This window comes from Carassius carassius, chromosome 33, assembly GCF_963082965.1.
Source record: "Carassius carassius chromosome 33, fCarCar2.1, whole genome shotgun sequence".
Classification (NCBI taxonomy): domain Eukaryota; kingdom Metazoa; phylum Chordata; class Actinopteri; order Cypriniformes; family Cyprinidae; genus Carassius; species Carassius carassius.
Genome location: NC_081787.1, coordinates 17557246 through 17577903, shown reverse-complemented (window position 1 = coordinate 17577903; position 20658 = coordinate 17557246). Strand labels below are relative to the sequence as shown.

General features: G+C 36.3%; 2 protein-coding genes across 2 annotated transcripts in view; both read left to right on the top strand.

Annotated features, from left to right (window-relative positions):
* The first annotated feature begins 657 nt into the window (after nucleotides 1–657).
* On the top strand, nucleotides 658–9732 carry LOC132113876 (dual specificity protein kinase CLK4-like). Its single transcript, XM_059521913.1, has 13 exons — nucleotides 658–815; nucleotides 1210–1364; nucleotides 3834–4098; nucleotides 4652–4742; nucleotides 5046–5112; nucleotides 6100–6216; nucleotides 6390–6556; nucleotides 6644–6738; nucleotides 7127–7256; nucleotides 8360–8442; nucleotides 8547–8626; nucleotides 9044–9134; nucleotides 9246–9732. Exons 2-13 carry the CDS (start codon nucleotides 1210–1212, stop codon nucleotides 9390–9392), a joined length of 1488 nt encoding a protein of 495 aa, XP_059377896.1. The 5' UTR covers nucleotides 658–815; the 3' UTR covers nucleotides 9393–9732.
* A 935-nt stretch (nucleotides 9733–10667) lies between these two features.
* Nucleotides 10668–20658, top strand: part of LOC132113883 (collagen alpha-1(XXIII) chain-like) — a 138268-nt gene continuing 128277 nt past the window's right edge. Inside the window, exons 1-2 of the mRNA XM_059521919.1 lie at nucleotides 10668–11083; nucleotides 11924–11993. Of these exons, the coding sequence (XP_059377902.1) occupies nucleotides 10811–11083; nucleotides 11924–11993 (343 nt within the window). The 5' untranslated portion in view covers nucleotides 10668–10810. The remainder of the gene's footprint in view (nucleotides 11084–11923; nucleotides 11994–20658) is intronic.

The following is a 20658-nucleotide window of genomic DNA, read 5'->3' as shown; positions in this document are numbered from 1 at the left end:
ATTTATTTCTTTATAATTTAAGTACACATTTGTCCTGGTGTCCTCTACAGAAGACTATGAAAATGATGCCGTTTCATAACAAAAAGTCATGTTCGGATTTAAAACCCCATATCATATTTTTTTAAAGATGTTTATTAATACACTATTTTTACTAATTAACAATTAGAAAATTAGCCCGATTTAAATGATAATTACAAAACATTATTATATTTTCTGAAGAGTGCTAAATCTGATCATTCTCAGTCATATGTAGGCTATAGACCAAGGAGTGTTTATGATCAAACCTATAAACATTTCATATCTCTAAAAAACCCTGAATGTGCTCTGTACAGGGCATCCTGTGGCATGTGTCAGAAATACACTAAAATATAATGTCTACAGAGGACAAAAGTCTGCCTGGGTCACATAAATAATGATTTATTGATTCTATACTAATTAAATGAGTGTTCGTCAAGATTTTTAGTTAACATTTATAGACCTATAAAAAATATTTATTTTTATTCATAATATGACATAATATAATATAGTAGATAATCTGGTGTAATGTTTAGGATATATGTTTCTCTAGTTTACAGTAACTAAAGGATCTATCCTTGTACAGTTTGATGTAGAAACAGCACGCGCGCTCTGGATGTACAAACAGCACGCGCGCTCTGGATCCGATTACGTAAAGGACTGTTCTCGAACATTCCAGTAGCTCGCCTCGACTCAACGGACGCCATTTTGAGCCTCACAAACGACGTCCAAGAAGACGGAGGAAATAAATTCGTCTATTATCGAGAACTGCTATTATTTAGAGATCTTTCTTAAGCGAGGTAAAGCAATCGTTTAATCTTGTGCTGACTATTTTACTCACACAACGTACTAATTTCTTTAGAATCGATTTGTGTTTTATCACCTAAAAGCGTTAAAGACGTCGCTGATTGTGTTTTATTAATCTTAGTCGTGCAATAAGTTTCACAAAATATATTTAATTGTCTAAACGTGTTTAAGTTATTGTTATTATTTTCTAACCATTTTAGACTTCCCAAAGAAAAATAATGTGCTTCGAGCAAATGACGTTACTTTGTTGACACGAGAAGGTTAGAACAAAGAGGCCACTGTATTTGTGGATCCTGCCCTATAATATTATATAACGTTAGTTTAGGTGGCTAGAGTATTTGTACTTGATTTAAAGGTTATTTACGTGTATGATGCTTGTTTTATCAGATGAGACAGACGCGAATGCGCTCTCCCTGGCTGAGAGAGGAGAGTCTGGAGGAGAGAATGGAGAGCAGAAAGAGACACAGACGAGACTCGCACAGCAGCGAGAGAGAAAACAAATACAGGAAAAAACACCATCAACACCACAAGAACAGCGACGGGTGAGAATCAGGCTGAGTCCTTCTGAATTAACAAATTGTATGAGTTAATGTTATACCCGTATCAGTAAGGCTGTAAGTTACTTGGACAGCGCCCATCGAGTCTTACGTTGACCTCTTGTGGCAGTGTGTTGTGTAATACTTGTTTGACTAGTGTCTCTTTATTGGAAGTTTCCTAGAAAACATTTCATGACCTGACCTTAATGTGTCAATCTCCTCCATTGAGACTTTAAGTCAGTGCCTTGGTTTTACAGACAGGTTCATTACTTGGATCCAGATCATTTTATTTGCCATTACAGAAAAACTTCTGGAGTTATCATCAAATCAGGGTATTCACATAAATCATGAAGAAATTATTTTCTAAAGAGACTCTGACTAGAAAACAATATATTTGGTAATGTTTAAAATGTTTAGAAGTCAGTTCCCATATATATATATATAATTTTTTTTTGCATTATCTAAATAGGCATTACTTTGAGATGAGCTCAAATGAAAGACCGTAAACTAAAGAGAGATACAATTTATTTTCAGCAGGGTTAAAGATGACTCATCCCAATTTGGTGTCTGCATCAAATTACATTACACTAGGTTAGACTGCACCCACATCTTAAATAGACACTTTTAGTGTAATTTGATGATTTTTGTTTTAAGAATGCCTGACAGCTTTTTATGACATTTTAATGGGTGTCTTTTGTAAATCATGCTAAAAATGAATGATAAACATTATTTTTAGCTCAGAAAAAAAAGAAAGATATTAAACTGGATTTATTCTGGATGAAAAAAATAAAGCTGAATTAAACTTCTATTTTTGTTTTTAAAATGTATTGTTTTAATGATTGAAAGCACTTTTCGTCTTTGCTCAAGTACGGTAATACATTTTTAATATGTTCTAAAATGTATTTTTGTCAAATTAAAGAAAATAATTTCAAAATTTCATTCATAAAGACACAGAATAGAAAAAAATGCAATGACTATAGTGGTTTATAATTTTCAGTCTCAATGTAAATCAGTCAGTACCCAGTAGATTTTTGTTGCATTATCTTTTTATAGGCATTATCTCAAATATAAACTAAAGAAATATCCATTTTATTTGTAACTATGCATTTGTGTTGAGAAAAAAAAATCTATATATATATATATATATATACATATACACATTTACATTTATTCATTTAGCAGACGCTTTTATCCAAAGCGACTTACAGATGAGGACAGTGGAAGCAATCAAAAACAACAAAAAGAGCAATGATATATAAGTGCTATAACAAGTCTCAGTTAGGTTAACAGTACACGTAGGATGGGATTTTAAATTATATAATATAAAGAAAACGGATAGAATAAAAAAAAGAATAGAGCAAGCTGGTGTTAGAGGTCTTTACACATACACACACACACACACACACACATACAATTGCATAATTAATGGAAAGAAAATAGAATACAAAAAGACTAGAAAGGTAGTTAGATTTTTTTTAAAAGAATAGAATTAGAATAGTGAGCGTTAAAGTTAGAGGGTCAAATAAAGATGGAAGAGATGTGTTTTAAGCCGATTCTTGAAGATGGCTAAGGACTCAGCTGTCCGGATTGAGTTGGGGAGGTCATTCCACCAGGAGGGAACATTTAATTTAAAAGTCCATAAAAGTGACTTTGTGCTTCTTTGGGATGGCACAATCAAGCGACGTTCACTTGCAGAATGCAAGCTTCTAGAGGGCACATAAGTCTGAAGTAACAAATTTAGGTAAATGGGTGAAGAGCCAGTGGTAGTTTTGTAGGCAAACATCAATGCTTTGAATTTTATACGAGCTGCTATTGGAAGCCAGTGCAAATTGATAAACAGAGGTGTGACATGTATTCTTTTTGGCTCATTAAAAATTAATCTTGCTGCTGCGTTCTGAATTAATTGTAAAGGTTTGATAGAATTGGCTGGAAGACCTGCCAAGAGGGCATTGCAATAGTCCAGCCAAGAAAGGGCTTGATCTTCTTGATGTTGAATAAAGAAAATCTGCAGGATCGGACAGTTTTAGCAATGTGGTCTGAGAAAGTCAGCTGATCATCAATCATAACTCCAAGGCGTCTAGCTGTTTTTGAAGGAGTTATGGTTGATGTGGTGGCTGATGGTGAAATTGTGATGAAACGATGGGTTTGCTGGAATCATAAGCAGTTCTGTCTTGGCAAGGTTGAGTTGAAGGTGATGGTCCATCATCCAGGAAGAAATGTCTGTTAGACAAGCTGAGATGGGAATAGCTACCGTCGGATCATCAGGATGGAATGAGAGGTAGAGTTGAGTTTCATAAGCATAGCAGTGGTATGAAAAGCCATGTTTCTGAATGACAGAACCTAATGATGCCATGTAGACAGAGAAGAGAAGTGGTCCAAGAACTGAGCACTGAGGCACCCCAGTAGTTAGTTGTTGTGACTTGGACACCTCACCTCTCCAAGATACTTTGAAGGACCTTTTTTTTTTTTTTACAGGCATTACCTTGAGACAAGGAGCTCAAATGAAAAATTGGAAACTAAAGACAGGCAAACTGTATTCAGAGACCCTGAGGATGACAGCCAAAGTGCTTGTAAAGGCAAGGAGAGAGACAGAGACCGGGACGGATCCAGATGCCTTGAGAGAGACCGGGGCCGTGATCGCGACCGAGACTGGCATCATTACAGCAAATCCTCTGGCAACAGCAGGCGGAGCAGCCGGGACAGACGCCGGCACCATCGCTCGCACCATCACTCTGACTCGGTATGACCACTGTCTGTCTCCCATTGCCATGTCAGCCTTGTATTTTCTGTGCCTTCTTTATAGTTATATGCACTCTGGGAGATCCTCATTTCCAGTATTGTCTGAATGAATGACAGGAAGATGGTAAAATTATGACATCATAAGAGGGTTCTCACTCAATACATAACTGTAGTTTGATGTCCACAGCACATAAAATGTTTTGAGGCACCTCATTCATGAAGGAGGGATAATAATCTAGAATGTTTTTTAATGATGAATTGTTATAATTGTCTACTTAATGGTTTGAGAAAGTATCTCATCTGAAAATATGTTGCCATTGTTTTTCTTCTGTAACACACACGATGTGGTGGGCCCTGTGTGTATCTCGTGGGCTGAATTTGCGTTGGCTGCTCCCTGTGGCCGGGCCTGGCTGCTGCCGGTATCTGAATGGGCCGAATCACTTCCCCCCCGAATCGTGAATGAATGAATGGCGCGTTCTGGTCCCCCGCGATTCTCATGGGTTAATGATGATGATGGTGGTGATGATGATGATGGCGGTGGTCGGAAACCCCAGAGGAGTCATCGCAGGAAAAGATCCAGGAGTATTGAGGATGATGAGGAGGGGCACCTGATCTATCACAGTGGAGACATGCTGAGAGCAAGATGTATAGAATACACACTTTTCTGTCTCTCTTCTGTATATTTTCATTTCTTTCACTACTTATTTTCTGTTTTGGGGTCAGTCTAATTTAACATGCTAATTTTGGGGTCCTGATAAATGCAGCTGTGACAGAACACTTAGACTTATCCTGATGTGTGTATCACCAGTCTAGTATTGTCTTATGTTTGTGGATTTATGCATTGCTTTTCTAATTTGAGTGTTTCAAAACGCAAGTGAAGTTTTTTGAAAGGGTTTGATGGACTGTTGTCAATTTCATGTTTCTAACCGTGTTTCTTTAAACCCGTAGATGAGATTGTGTGCACACTTGGAGAGGGAGCCTTTGGTAAAGTGGTGGAGTGCATTGATCATGAAAAGTAAGTCTTCATTCCACGTATGAGCGTCTTAAAAAGTATTGCTCTAAGTCATCCAATATTAAGTATAATAAAGGATTCAGTGAAATGGAAATAGCAACAGATCTTTTTTTTTCTGTATTGTGGTGTAAAATGAAATTATTGATATATATGCCATTTCACCAGAAAATTGAGTTACAGGGACAAAAGAAACATAAAAGCAAAATGTGCTTAGATTAATTGTTAAATTTAAAGAGCTACCATATTTTCCGGACTATAAGTCACACTTTTTTTCGTAGTTTGGCTGGTCCTGCGACTTATAGTCAGGTGCGACTCATTTATCAAAATTAATTTGACATGAACCAAGAGAAATGAACTAAGAGAAATGAACCAATAGAAAACATTACCGTCTACAGCCGCGAGAGGGCGCTCTGTGCTGCCCAGTGCTCCTGTATCCTACACTGAACAGCATAGAGCGCCCTCTCGTGGCTGTAGATGGTAATGTTTTCTCTTGGTTCTAAATAAATGCGACTTATAGTCCAGTGTGACTTATATGTTTTTTTCCTCATCATGACGTATTTTTGGACTGATGCGACTTATACTCAGGTGCGACTTATAGTCCAAAAAATACGGTAGTTCTCCCAAAAATTAAACATTTCTGAAAATGTACTTGCCCTTAGGACACCCAAGATGTAGATGAGTTTGTTTCTTCTCATCTGAACACATGTGCCAGATTTTAGCATTACATCATTTGCTCATCAGTGCATCCTTTGTAGTGAATGGGTGCCGTCAGAATGAGTGTCCAAACAGCTGATAAAAACATCACAATAATCCACATGACTCCATTTTTGGGTCAACTGGTATTTTGAAATCAATAATATGGGTTTAGAAAATAGAATTTATTTCATGTCAGTTTTAAATGTTAAGTATTTTTCAAGAAATGCTTAGGTTGATTAAGTGTCCAGTAATAAGTGCAATAAGTGGTAATATTACTGTATATTGCTATTGCAGGGGAGGAGCTCGCGTTGCGCTGAAGATCATTAAAAACATTGAGCGCTATCGTGATGCGGCTGTGTCTGAGGTTGAGGTGCTGGAGCAGATTAACTCACTTGACTGTGACAGACGATAGTAAGTGCCTGTGAAAGCAGATGAGAATGAAATCTTAAGTAATTTATGCCTCTGTGATGCTTGGCTGTGTAATATATCACACTTAATTTGAAATTTACATCCTCCTGGCTGTGTCGAAGTCCAGACTACAAATTGGCAATGCAGTATTTCAAAGCTATTTTTCCTTTCTTCAGTGCTTGTGTGCGGATGTATGACTGGTTTGATCACCACGGGCACATCTGCATCGCCTTTGAGCTGCTGGGCTTGAGCACATATGATTTTCTGAAGGAAAATAGCTTTCAGCCCTTCTCTATCAACCAAATCAGGCACATGGCCTACCAGATCATCAGAGCAGTCAGATGTGAGTCACGGTTCTTGTTTTTCTGTGTGTATTTTGGACAAAACATAGATTTAATGTTTTGCATGTATTTGCTTCTTTGTGTCGTAGTTCTTCACAAGAATAAGCTGACACACACTGACCTGAAACCAGAGAACATCCTCTTTATTAATTCAGAGTATGACATCAAGTACAATCCAAAAATGGTAAGGAGAGGCATTGACTCCATTCAGACCAGTGCTAATTTACTATTATTTATTTAGTAGAAATGATCATATTCAAAAATTGTATGTGCTTTTATAATTTTTTTTAGGTTTTATAGAATTAAACATTTCTAGTATTACTGAAAATATTTATATTCTTAAAAATATAGAAAATATTTTTCAATCATATTTAGTAATTGTGGTAATTCAAATTAAATCTATTTCATTTAGTTGACACTGGAACTTTTCTTCATTTTTGTTTAAAATTTTAATATTTTTTTTTAATATATAGATATTTTCAAAAATTTTAGTAAAAAAAATAGCACTGATTCATACATGCTCTGTTATCATGTATTGTGCAGTCAATTAATGATGTTGTTTTCAATTGTAGAAGAGGGACGAGAGAACACTGAAGAATCCTGATGTGAAAGTAGTTGATTTTGGGAATGCAACATATGAGCATGAGCATCACACCTCTGTGGTGTCCACACGACATTACCGTGCTCCAGAGGTTATTCTGGGTAAGCAGGCTGCTTACTTGCTATTAGTGATGCACCGAAATGAAAATTCTGCGCCGAAACCGAAAATTTAGGATGCACTAGGCCGAAAACCGAAACTGAAGCCGAAAATGGCTTCTTTTAAAAATGTATATATATATTGCTTGGATTTAATGGATCTGAATTGAAAAATCACAATATAATAATCAAACTTTTATTAACAGTTACATAACAAAACATAAAATATTTTTTACAATAAATATAAATAATAATTATTCTTCAAGTTTTATGTTCCATCAAATAAAATAGTTTTTTAAAAATTGTGCAAAAAAATCCACAATTTTGGAGATTTTTGCAGAACAAATGTTACATATTGAAACTTTGGTGTCCTCTCGTATAGGGCTGTCACTTTTGTGAAAAAAAAATCCTGTTCGATTTTTGAGACATAGGCAAAGTGTTCAATGAATCGTTAGTAAATTGCCTATATTTGGCGTTGATCCGTTTTTCAACGCCAAATATAGGCAAATCCACCGACAACTAAACAGGCATTAGGGCGAACGTAAAGAGGGCTTGAGACGCGCACAAGTCAGCAATGTGGACTGCCATAACATCAATGAAAAACATTACTGAAGGCTACATTGATATTATGCACTAATAGGCTCTGTGTGTGTGTGTGTGTGTGTGTGTGTCAGAACCTGCAGTTGCTGTGTGACGCGCGTTCGCTGCGAGTGTATAGTGACGAGCTGGACGCGCTCCGAGAGAAGGCCGTTAAAATCGATTCCCTGTTTTCGTTTTCGAAACTTGTGTTGGTTGGTCCGATCGATTGTGCAGCTTTTGTGACAAGCTTTTTTTGATTGTGACAGCCCTTTGACATGCTTAATCTTTGATAGGCAGACGCGTGATAACAGCTTGACCGTGAGTGAAACCTAAGCGCTTGCTCACGGATGGGAGGGGCGGGTGACATTCATTTTCGGTTTACGTTTTCGGCTGTTTTTATTATTTCGGCCCGAAACCGATAATGCCATTTCGGCCAAAAATTTTCGGCGGCCGAAATTTCGGTGCACCCCTACTTACTATGATTGCATGTATTGTGAGCTATAACAGAGATATCTGTGTGTTTCTAACAGATCTTGGCTGGAGCCATTCCTGTGATGTGTGGAGTGTGGGTTGCATTCTTATTGAGTATTATCTGGGATCGACTCTATTTCAGGTAATTAACTTCTGAGTCAAATTAGTTCATAAATGTTAACTTTGGGTATACGTAACTTGTTGATTCAGCACTTATTTAGTAGTTTGTGGTTTTTGATATTATAGACACATGATAGTAAAGAGCATCTGGCCATGATGGAGCGAGTGCTGGGGCCTATACCAACACACATGCTGCAGAAAACAAGGTAATTTCAATATTTGTATTAAATGTTGAATTGATGTTATTGCAGGGTTTGTGGTAATATCAGGGAATTTTACAACTCTAAATTTAGCCCTGGAAAAGTCATGGAAATTGTAAAAAATCTCAAATCTAGTTATGCTCTAATATATATTACACTCTGTAATACTTCTGTAGCTAGTGTAAAGTCCTTATCCAGTAACCACAGATGCTTAAAGTCATAAAATATTTGCTAAAGGAGGCAGAATCTAACTTGAAGTTCTTGAAAAGCTGTTTCTTAATTATTTCTTAGTTTGATCTTTTTGCAGAATTTGGCAGATTTTTATTGTTTGTATTTTTTTTTTTTCCGCTTTGATTCCACATCCTGCTGTTGTTGTATGTACTGTATATAAAATGAAAATTTCTTGATTTTCTCATTATGCAGGAAGAAGAGATATGTTCGCCATGATCAGCTGGACTGGGACGTTCACAGCTCCTCGGGACGTTATGTTAGGAAACAGTGCAAGCCACTGAGAGTAAGTTTTTTGTTCTTGTTTTATAACTCAAGTTGGTTTTGTGTCAGTGGAGGTTTTTGTTTTTACTTCAGTTACTTCTGAATTGCCAGTGACTTTTTAATTTTCTTGCAGCAATACATTGACTCCAGTAGCTCTGATCACCTTCAGCTGTTTGATCTCATAGAGAGGATGCTTGAATATGACGTCACGAAGCGGATCATCCTGGATGAAGTCATCAAACACCCTTTTTTTGACCCGATCAGGAAGAGCAAAAAATAATTGGTGGATTCTCTTGCTTTTTGCTATAGTTCCTCTCTGAGAGAGGCCGTTTCAGTTGACTGTATCAGTCCTCTGTATAGATCATACACTGCTGTCTTCTCATTTCTATTTATTGTGCTTGTTTTTCAGTTTAGAGTATGCGTCCTTTTGCTCTTGAGTTCTACATTAATTTGTACTTGTATTGTAACTGCATCACGACTGAGAATTAACTGTGAAAGGTTTTTGTGTATTAAATATGTACGATAATTGTCTCAGATTTGTTAGCATTATCAATATGAACGTAGTGATATTTGTAAATGTCTTTTCAGTTATTCCTTGGTTTTAAAAATAAAATCAGTTAATGATCAGAATTGTTTATGTAGGTGTAATGTTCTCACGCGGTCAATAGGGGGCGGTAGTTCACAACTAAATTTTCACATACAAAGTGTATTTCTATTTCTAGGCATATGGGTTTATGAAGTGTACCATCGACGGGGGACAGTCAAAACATGGTTTAGAAATAGTTTGGTTTATAAAATTTACATTGGTTTTCAAATATTTCACAATCCACAAAAGTTATAAAAAAATAACATTCATGGGAAGTAAACATATCAACAATTTAATTGCATTAATCACTTAAGTTATCTTCATCGGATGAAACCTCAACAAAAACATAAATACTGGTATCATTTGTCGATTATATATCGTCGAAAAGATGACGATTCACAGTTTGGTTTACTACGGGAGCTAGATGAACAGAATGCATCTACCAACATCTGTGATAGGCTACATAGAAGTTATGGTTTTTATAGATTCATAGAAGAAAATGTACTGTTATTTTTATCACAAACACAATTTGCACATCAGAAAGCAACAATTATACATTTTAATGCTGACAATCATGTTAGTTTGGCATGTGGTAGGAAAAAAGGTTTGCAGACAATAGCCTAAACCACTTTGAAACTCCTGTTTTATTTCCGCTCTGCTCTCAACCGTAGCATTTGCTAAAGAAATTAACTTTAAAATGTCGCTTCACGAAATATTGCAGCCTTTAGGCTAATTCTTACGCTGAACCTACGTGTGGAGAAAAACACCTGAAATAGAGAGCATCTGTTTCGATCTGGACAGTCGTTTCACCCACACACACACCGCGATGAATGTCAAAGGGATGTGTCTTAATACCTAATGAGCGCCCTACCTAGACAGCATTCTATACGTCACATTTTGGCCGTTTGAGAATCAATCCACAAGGGTCTTCTTTGGCCACAAACACTGTTCACTAGGTAGTCCGCTTACTATGTTTTGAGACACTCATGCTTTTCAAAGCGCCGTGAGCTGCTCCTCGCTGCTCAGTCTGACGGCCACATCTCATCGATCAAGAACTGATCAATACTAAAAGTGATCTAACTATCGGAAACTAACTGGAGACTTTTTCCAGCATGGATCAATCTGCGGACGGAAATACAGAGAGCAAACAGAATGCTGCGAAACCGCTTTATCAGCGTTATTTGGTGTCTTTTCCAGCCATAGTGTGTTTAGTGTTATCGCTGAGTTCAATATCGGTGTGTTTTCTCATGACTTTCAAAACGCATCGTCTGGAGAGCAGGCTGCGCGAGCTGGAGCTAAAGATGATTGACATCTGTCAAGAATCATCCAAGGACGTCTCTGTTCCACTGGAAGCGCGGAAATCCATCGAAACACTCTTACAGGAGGCAAGCATTTTAATTCTTCATAAAGAAAAGCTGCAACATCATCCACATGTTTCGTTCTACTGCTTCACGTGTTTCTGTATTATGTTGATTTTATTAAATTTAATTTAGACTGATTGATTCACAGTTATGATTAATCCCATTAATCGCATAACCTGCTCTTCAGCTGTCTATGCTTTTGAAAGCATAAATAAAGGCGAATTCACACATTTTTAACCAAGAGAGTAAGAAATCTGAAAACATGTCTATCTATCTATCTATCTATCTATCTATCTATCTATCTATCTATCTATCTATCTATCTATCTATCTATCTATCTGTCTATCTATCTATCTGTCTATCTATCTATCTATCTATCGAAAAGGATTATAGATTTAAATATAATTGCATGTGCAGCAACATGTGCGTTTATATGATAAGTGATATTTAAATAAACATAATTTACAGAATAGAGTGTATTACAGAATATATATATGAAGAGAGAGAGAAAATAAAGAGAGATCGAGTTTATTGGTAAATTGTAATGCATTATAATATGTAAAATCACCATAAATTACAAACATCAGAATAAAAGAATGCAGCAGAATATAATTGGTAGGCTACTATGTAATCCAATACTATTTAAATAATCATACTGTGCTGTTTGCCAGTGTTTTTGAAACCTATTTTTCAGTAATAGCGAAATCACGTTTTTTTTTCTCTATTGTACACTGAGCAACACTGACACTTATGGTGTCTCCTGATTATTCAGATTACTGCTCAATCAATGTGGATTATGAATGACCTTTGATCTACCCCAAATTTAAACAGTTGCTTTCCTCTCTGTTGTATTTCACATTTCAGAGACTGAATGAAGCGATACCGAAGTTGCGTGTGGTGAGAGATGTGACACAAGACTGCAACTGTCCTCCAGGTACGTCCACGAATCTGCTCGGACAGTCTTATAACGGACTGTTCAGTTCCAAAACATGGGAACCCCGGGATGAACCCTGATAGAAACTGTGATCAGTTCATTAATGTTTTGTTCTTGAACAATCATTGCAAAACTATGATGTTGATGAGAGAAGGGTAAATCAGATGTAAATAGACAGATTGGAGCACAGAAAGTGCAGGTTTTGGTAACTTAATTTGTAACTAACTACATACTGATTGGTCAATTAAAGCATTTTGCAACCAAATATTTTTGGATAATGATGCTAAACTATAAAGTCAATTGACTTCCTACATAGCTGTTCTAGTTTCATGTGTTTTGTATTATTCTTTTTAAAAATACCTTAAATAGTTCATATCTGTTTAGAAGTCTTATAATCAGCCTGTCATGCTTTTAGAGTTTTTTTTGTGATAATGTTGGCTGACTGGAGACGTCAAACCAACTCTAAAACTTTGATTAAATGTTTATTACATGCAGTGTTCCTAAGGCAATTCGAATTCGTCATGATTATAATAAATCATATGATATCATACAGCTCTGTGCATCTCCAATTGTGATTTTAAATACAGAGGGAAGGAGAAAATGCAGAGCTGCTGCATATTGATGAATTGGTGGTGATTGGTGAGTTTTTTGGGCTCCTCTCTCACAAAATGTGGTTGTTAAACATGAGGTTGGTGGTAACTTGAGTTCGGGTGCACTGAGAAAACTGCTGTTCGTCATTTTCTTTTTCACAATCACTCTTTACATCGAGCCATGGTGCTTATAAAATCCAGTGTTTCCATAAATGTGTGCGGGTTCACATCTGAGGGGAGATATCGGTGTCGCAGGACAAGAGGGAGGTCACAAGCATCTGTTTATAGGTTCTGAGCATGAGTGTGTGTGTGAAGGGGCCCCAAGTATGCGTCTGTGTGAGTGTGTATTTCTGTTTGTTTGTGTGGGTAGTGCCGCAGAAGGACCAACAGAGGCACCGAACTGTAAGGTGAGACCCTTTCATTTTAGAAGCAATAGTTGGCACCTGAAACCTGAAGCGTGTTGAGTGGTCCTGGCAGGCAGGATCAGAGGGAGAAGTATTTCTGTCTCCACAACAGAGTCAGACTGGGCAGGTTACAGTGTATCTCCCCCTACAGGAGCTGATTGGAAGAACACTGATGAGAGGAATAGTTTAAAACCCTGAGTGACTTTCTTTCCTCCATGGAGCACAATGATTGAATTTATTTTTTATTTATAATTTTTTTCCCATGCAGTTGCAATTCATGAAGCTTTTAAGCTACATGAAAGATGCAAAAATAAAATTAGGTATGATACAATTGCTTATTCCGTCTTCTGAGGCCATACGAAAGCTCTGTGTGAGAAACAATGAAATTTGAGGGAAAAAAAGACTTTAAAAGACATTTAAAAGATGTGTTATTGTTTAAAATGATTATTTTTCAGTCTGCTATAATTTAGAGAAAACTTTAATTTATAAATAAATTTTATATATGAAAAAATATATGGATATATATATGGTATTTAAATATGGTAAAATATAAGTTTGCTTTAATTTGGTGAATGCCATAATTTTTAAACCATACCTTATTATTATTATTATTATTATTATTATTAATAATAAAAAATAAAATAAAGATATTTTAATTTATGTTTTCGAAAGAAATATATATATAATGAACACACTGTTGAAGGGTTGCATTTTATAATTAAGAGAAAGGGTTGCCTTTTTAAAATGCAATCTTGCTAAACACAGTTGTGATGTTTTTTTTTTTATTTTTTTTTTTAAGTTCATCAAATCTGTAGAATGTGCTAAGTGTTGCAGGAGGTCCCTGTCGTGTCTTTCTTCTTAAGCACATAGCTTCTTTCAATTCTTCTTCCTCTATTCATTTCTATGGTGGAGTGAGTTCTCCCTAATTACCTGTCGACTGAGATGGTTGTCCTTGCATACTAAACGATTCCCCGTCTGTTATCACCCATTTCCAGCAGGCACTGTTTGACAACAAGCTGTAACTCTCAAATGAAAGCATGAGAGTCACATCTTCCTGTCTCATTTTTCAGGCTTGCATGTTCTCCTTCACTCTATTTAGTCCTTGGAAAGGGTGGACAAGGTCAGGGACACATTTCTCCACTTTCCTACTTTCATTGCCCTAAGGATTTATTGTCTTTCATCACCCTTTTTTGAAAGTCACCATGCACATGCACAAGTCTATTCAGGAAACATCTGAGCTGTAGGTGTGGTGTGTGTTTGGTAGTGATTGACTGAAGCCGAGTGTCTCTTCGTCTTGTTTAATGCCCATTTCATTTGTTGATTAATTGATTCGTTTTTTAACACATGCTTTGTGTAAATGGACTAGGTTTATCTGTGTCCATTTTGTTGTGGATAGCGATCCTGTAGCTCAAACAGTACAACACTGCATTAGGAACATCAAGATCATGGGTTCAGGTCCCAGGGAATGCATGGATTGATAAAACATGTTCCTTAAATGCAATGTAAATTGCTTTGGATAAAAGCATCTGCCAAATGCATTAATATAAACACATTCCAGGTTTTGCCTATAGTCTCAGCCTCAAATGTCATACTCATGGACCGCCTGCTGAAAATCTGATGTGTGTTGCACAGAAAATCACAAACAATTTTTTGATCTGGACTCAAATCTGATTTACTGGCTGGTATCTAAATGATGCTTCATAGCATCAAATCTGTTCCTGTGGCTCAAACAGCAGGGAATGCTACCGATATACCCGGATTGAGGGTTTGATTCCCATGAAGAAACAAACTCATCTACATCTCGGATGAACTGAGAGCATTGAGAGAACTTAACTTTTTGAGGGAACTATTGCTTTTTTAAAAAGTATACTCTCAATGCACATTATTGATTTCGGTAAAAAATGTCTGTGAAATTAGATTTTATTTGTTCGAGACACAAGATATCCAAGAGCAGTAATTGCTGATTTAAGAAACTAATAGAAAGTCCCTGTGAAGCACATTGCATGTTAGTCAACCTTTTCAATCAAAAACTGTGACTACTAGACTTTATGCTTCATTGATATGAATTTATATATGCATGCGTACATGGGTGACTGGAAACGCAAGCTATTTCGTAGACGTTTTGCATTCCATTGCAATTGAAAGTTCAAGTTTGGTGAACTTTGACCTGCATTCGTATACTCAAAGTCTTAAGGGGGCGGCCAATGCGGCCAGGATATTGTGCAGCATTTACCCATAGTCACACGGTTCTATCAGGCACATCAAAACACAGCTGAAAGATACAGCATTTCCTATTTCAACTGCAATATTAAACATCAGGGTATAATTGATCTCCGACTTGTTAATGAATGTAAGTGGTACAGTATTAACATACAAAAGGTGTCAGAAAGGCTTGATCTGGATGGGTTTTTGGAAGCGCTCAGAAATCAGAGAAGGTTTTGGGTGTGGCAGTGGGATCTGATGGACTCAGCACTGTATTTACTTTCATCCCTCCAAAAGGTCTGGCTTAAAATATCCGGCTAGGGCATGTGCATATGTGTAATATCTCACTAGGAAGTAGTGCAATTAGATATGCTACCCACGGCTGTGCAAAAGAGATGAGACATGCAACTAGGAATTAGGACTTTGCTTCTCTTACACACGTACACATACTCACACTTGTCTAGTGGTATGTGATTGTGAACGCTCACATCTGCGCAGAACCGTTCTATCAAGCAGTGCTGGTTTTGGTTCAGGACCTATTTTACACTAGACATCAAGCGGCGACCCTTTTTGTTGAATGATTTTTTCAGTAAACATAAGAGTATTATGAGTAACTATATTATTAGAAATACTTCAAGATGAAAAATATTTCACTCCATATTCTATATTGTACTATATAAGTCAAAAAGCCTGATGTATGACATGCTGTACCTATGATATTCAACAAAATCACATGCAAACTTTCGTTGAAAAAAAAAAATTGGTTCCAGATTCAATAGCCTGATTCATAAAAAAAAGAAAGAAAAAAACCCCCAACACATTAGTTGTGATTAAAATAGATTCTGACAAGTATTGTCATATGTCAGGCTATACAGGATTAATATACTTTTTTATTTATTTATGAATATTATTCACATTTATGAGTGTTATTATTGGCATACAGCATGTTTTCCCCTTCTGTATTGCATTTTTGGGCCGCAACCCACTTATTTAAAATCATCATTTAATGTTAAGCTATCTTTTCTATTATTGATGATACTGAGTTGTCTTTCAACAGGCTTCTTATTGAAGTTTGCTTGTAAAGCCACACCCTTCGCGTGCATTCTTCGCTGTGAAAAATAAACAGCCCACGGGTCTGTTGGTGTAAAACGATGGTCCGAGTACTGACCCTGAGCACTTCTAAAACATTTCCAACTATCGGTTCACTGGGACAGGTGGTGTGCTCTGATTTATGGTTTATAAAGAACATGAGACCGTTTCAAATGCATTTTACTTTTACTTTATTGTGACACATTGTGCCTTAAAAACAATATTCAGTGGGAAATAATGTATGAATTTTGCAAAATAAGATGAGTGACATTCAGATGAAGGTAATTATATTGTAATAATGTGAACGTGAAGAAATATGATTTATTTTCACATCCTGACTACATTTGGCCTCACAAATCAAAAGTCATTTTCAAGGCTCATACTTCAATTAAACTAAAATCAAACAATAAGCACATTTATCCAACATTTTTAGAGCACTGCTCAGTTGATTTAGATTAGAAAATTGCTTGTGATGTTTTGTTACGTCTGTTTTTACGTCATTTGGGTTGAACAAATGATAATGAACACACAATATTATCTCAAAATATCTTGGCATTTTTGTCTGCAGGCTTGTACTGTACAAGAAATATGATTTGTCTTTGGTACGGAGGAGATTTGCAGTGTGGCATCTCAAACAGTTACTCAGCATAGCTTGCAGTATTAACTAAAATAGAAGGCTCTGCTAAACCTCCTGTGCACGATGATGACCTTTACTGTCCCTGGAGTTCATGGTTGATAATGGGGTGAATTTATTAAAGCATGTCTCTTTTTTTAAGACCTAACAAATACACCACGGAAAATTAATTTTGTACAACGCTCTTGTGCAGTGGATTGGGTAGCTTAGCTACATCTATCTTGGAGTCATTGATGAAACCACATATAGAAAGGTTTCATTACTGGCATTTTGAATTATTGTTGGAAATGATATTCATTTTATCAGATTTGTGACCACGTGTGGGCAGCGTTCCCCAGTGTGGAGTCTGACACAGCGTTCTTACTGCAGGTCACTAAATTCCAGTGCGCCAAGGTGTTGCTGGCAACCAGAGGCACGGGTGGGAGAATGGAAGTGATTATATTGTGTTAAGTTTCATTATTTAACGTTACAGCTGAGATAGAAAGTTGCCATTAAATTTAACGAGGGAGAGCATGAAAAACGGTTAACACTTTACGCTTGTGTGCATCAGTTGCTTTGAGAGGCTTTCCACCTTCACACAATAGAATCTCCCACCTTGAACCTGATCTCAGATCTGCGTCTTTATATACAGCTGTATGTTACTGCAATGTGCACTTCTAGATTTCTCAAGTAATGGTAAAGAAATGGTAAAGAACCCCAATATGCATTATTCAATTTTGTTTTCTTTGGAAATTAGGCAGTGGATTTCTAAGTACCCAGCATGCTTTGTATAAGACTGGATAAGGAAAACAAATGTTGAAAGTGTTGTTATAATTGCTTTTTTTTAGTACAGGGAAAGACCTGTTAGTGTTTAATGCTCTAATGCTTGATATTTAAAAGAGTTTCGGTAATACTTTAGAATAGGAAACACATATTCACTATTAACTAAGAATTTTCTCTCAATAAATGCCTGATTTGCTGCTTTTAATAGTTAGTGAGGTAGGTATGGGATAAGATTAAAGAATTTAGAATATGGTCATGCAGAATAAGGCATTAATATGTACCTAATAAGTAACTAATTTACCATTGTGCTGAAGAATAAAACAACTTAATCTTTATAAGTAAACTGCAATTTTTTGTTGTTGTTGTTGTTGTTGTTGTTGTTGTTAAAGGGTACATAACATACACAGTTTCAACTAATCTCATGTTAATCTTCAAAATGTAAAACCTCCAAAATCAGCTGAAACTTCTACCAACCCAGAAGTAAGATTTTCAGCACAGAAATTCTCAGTCATCCGTCCAAATTATTATTTTTTAAACTTTGGCCCTGTTTAGCATGAGAATCCATCTCTTTAACACTGTGAACAACTCTGAATACACGAAACACCATTGTAGCCTCCCTTTAAGCCAAAACATTTGTTTGGAGTGTACAATTAATTAGGAAGGATATATATATATACCTCAAGAATGCAAACATGAGGAAGTGCAAGCTGCCTTTTAATATACAGTGTAGTAAGTATACATTGTGACAAAGCTTTTAATCTAAAATGTCCCTAATGTTTATATGAAAAATCCAATGCTGTCTTGGCTCACTCTTTCTCAGTCTGCAGTCACAGCGTGAAGGACATGGGCGAAATTTGAGAACTTATTGCTTGCTTTTAATGAACATAACAAATTAAGCAGGCCACTTGACTTCATGTGCACGTGTCTGATATCGCTCTCATCCAGTACTCACACACACACGCACACACACTCAACGGTCTATCCTGGTATAAATCGCAGAGAGATGTTCTCGCGCCATTACCTCAAATCCTGTTTAAAATATCGGAACATATTTTTGTTTGGCATTTGTCCACATACAGATCCCATCCCATATGCATTTGATACTGAACACAATTCTGATCCTTTGACAAAGCTGAAAAACTGCTTGCATTTCAGCCATGAAGACCTGATTATTAAAAAATTACTATTATTAAAAATGACTAAAAAAAAAAAAAAAAAGATAAACAATGATTAAAAATGTTTATCAGTTTGCCAAGCTCTTCATTTGGTGGATGATAAAATATGCTCAAATTCTAGGGTGACCATATGCGCCGTTCGTACAGGACACGTCCCAGCCAGGATTTTAATATTGCCTAAAATATCCAGGTTTTGGCTATTTGCACTGTGCAGGTTGATCATTGTGTAACATTCATGATAGCTATAAAGAGCAGAGCAGACGGCTCCTTATGCTTTCGAATCGCTTTCACTTGTTTGTTCGGTCGTTTGACTTGAAGCATTGTGGCTCACTTTGTTTTAATGGATTTGTGTACAGCGACGCTTCAAGTCAATCGAACAAACACGTGCGCATATTGGCATCGATTTGATCGTTCCCTCTAGATCTCACCTTCTCACACGCAGCCCCACGATTGGTCGATTATGTACAATACCTGCATGTTATTGGTCAAATTGCTCTGGATGTTTTAGGCATTATTAAAATCCTTGCTGGGACGTGTCCCGTATGAACGGCCCATATGGTCACCCTATCAAATTCTCAAATTTGGTTGTGTTCACTGTTTCACATATGCTTAAATGTTTGTGAATGTTTTCAGTGGACCAAAACCCAAACTGAGCTGGAACATGACTGTGGTAGTCACATCTGTCTGAAACATTCAAACCCTTCAACAAAACAGTATCGTTATACTGAACTCATTTAAACGAATTAATACCATATTTTAAAATAAAATGATACAGCCTGGAGATAAATGGTATTATTAGATCTTTTGAATTATTTAAAGATAAACAGAGAAAATTGATTCAGACAAGGTTTACAATGACACCTTTCCCCCTTTGATTCCTGAAATCATTCAAGCATTTGTGCTCCCTTGATGTACACTTTAAAGACTAACAGAACTCAGATTTTCCCCCACTGCTTTTGAGGCTTTTTACAATTAAGTATCGATCTATCCTGTCATTATCTAACCGCAGTCGAGTGAAGTGTTCTGTCATAAACTTTCAGCGTTACGTCTAAAATCCCATTTGGCAGGAGGAGTGCTTTTATAACTTTCAGGTTGCAGTAGCATGGGCCGCCCTGGACCTCTGCCTGAATGAGAATCTTTCACCACCTGTTAAAAAAAGTTAATGCTTGTCTTTCTTCTCAGTGTGTAAATGTGTGTGTGTGTGTGTGTGTGAGAGATATTTCTCATAGCCTTGAATAGCACATGTAAAGAAAAGGAAAATACATGAGCTTGTAACCTAATTAAGATCATTAAACACGGTTATTTTGAGGCACTGAGCAATTAGACATACAGTTTTGCTTTTAATACATGTATTTTGCAGTTAAGTCAGGGATTACAAAACTTTTTTTTTTTTTTTTAGTCAGCCAAACCCCTCTGGACTAAAATATTTGATTATATGACATATATGTCCAACAATATATACATAGACATAAATATTTGTATTGCAAGATATTTATGTGTATATATGGAGTTGTTCCAGTTTCTAATATGTTTCATATATGTTTTTATGTCATATGGTAATATATTTCATTTATGGATATTTAATATACAGTGCTTAACAAATTTATTAGACCACCACCACCAAATATTATATAAGGTTTGTTGTTTCATTTTGTTATTTGCCTAATTAATTAAAAAAAATGTCAGTTTTTGACATATTCCTAAAACATTTGTTTTCTCTTTATTATGATGTGGTCTAATACAGTACTATAGTGCTTAACACATTTATTAGACTGTATTTATTGAGTGTAGTTGGGCATCTAAATAAAA

Bases quoted from the DNA above. Each gene is read 5' to 3' on its own strand.
- LOC132113876 (XM_059521913.1), top strand. From the start codon at position 1,210: ATGAGACAGACGCGAATGCGCTCTCCCTGGCTGAGAGAGGAGAGTCTG. The intron at 6,217-6,389 runs GTAAGTGCCTGT...TCCTTTCTTCAG, and splicing joins CTTGACTGTGACAGACGATA to TGCTTGTGTGCGGATGTATG. The intron at 8,443-8,546 runs GTAATTAACTTC...TTGATATTATAG, and splicing joins TGGGATCGACTCTATTTCAG to ACACATGATAGTAAAGAGCA.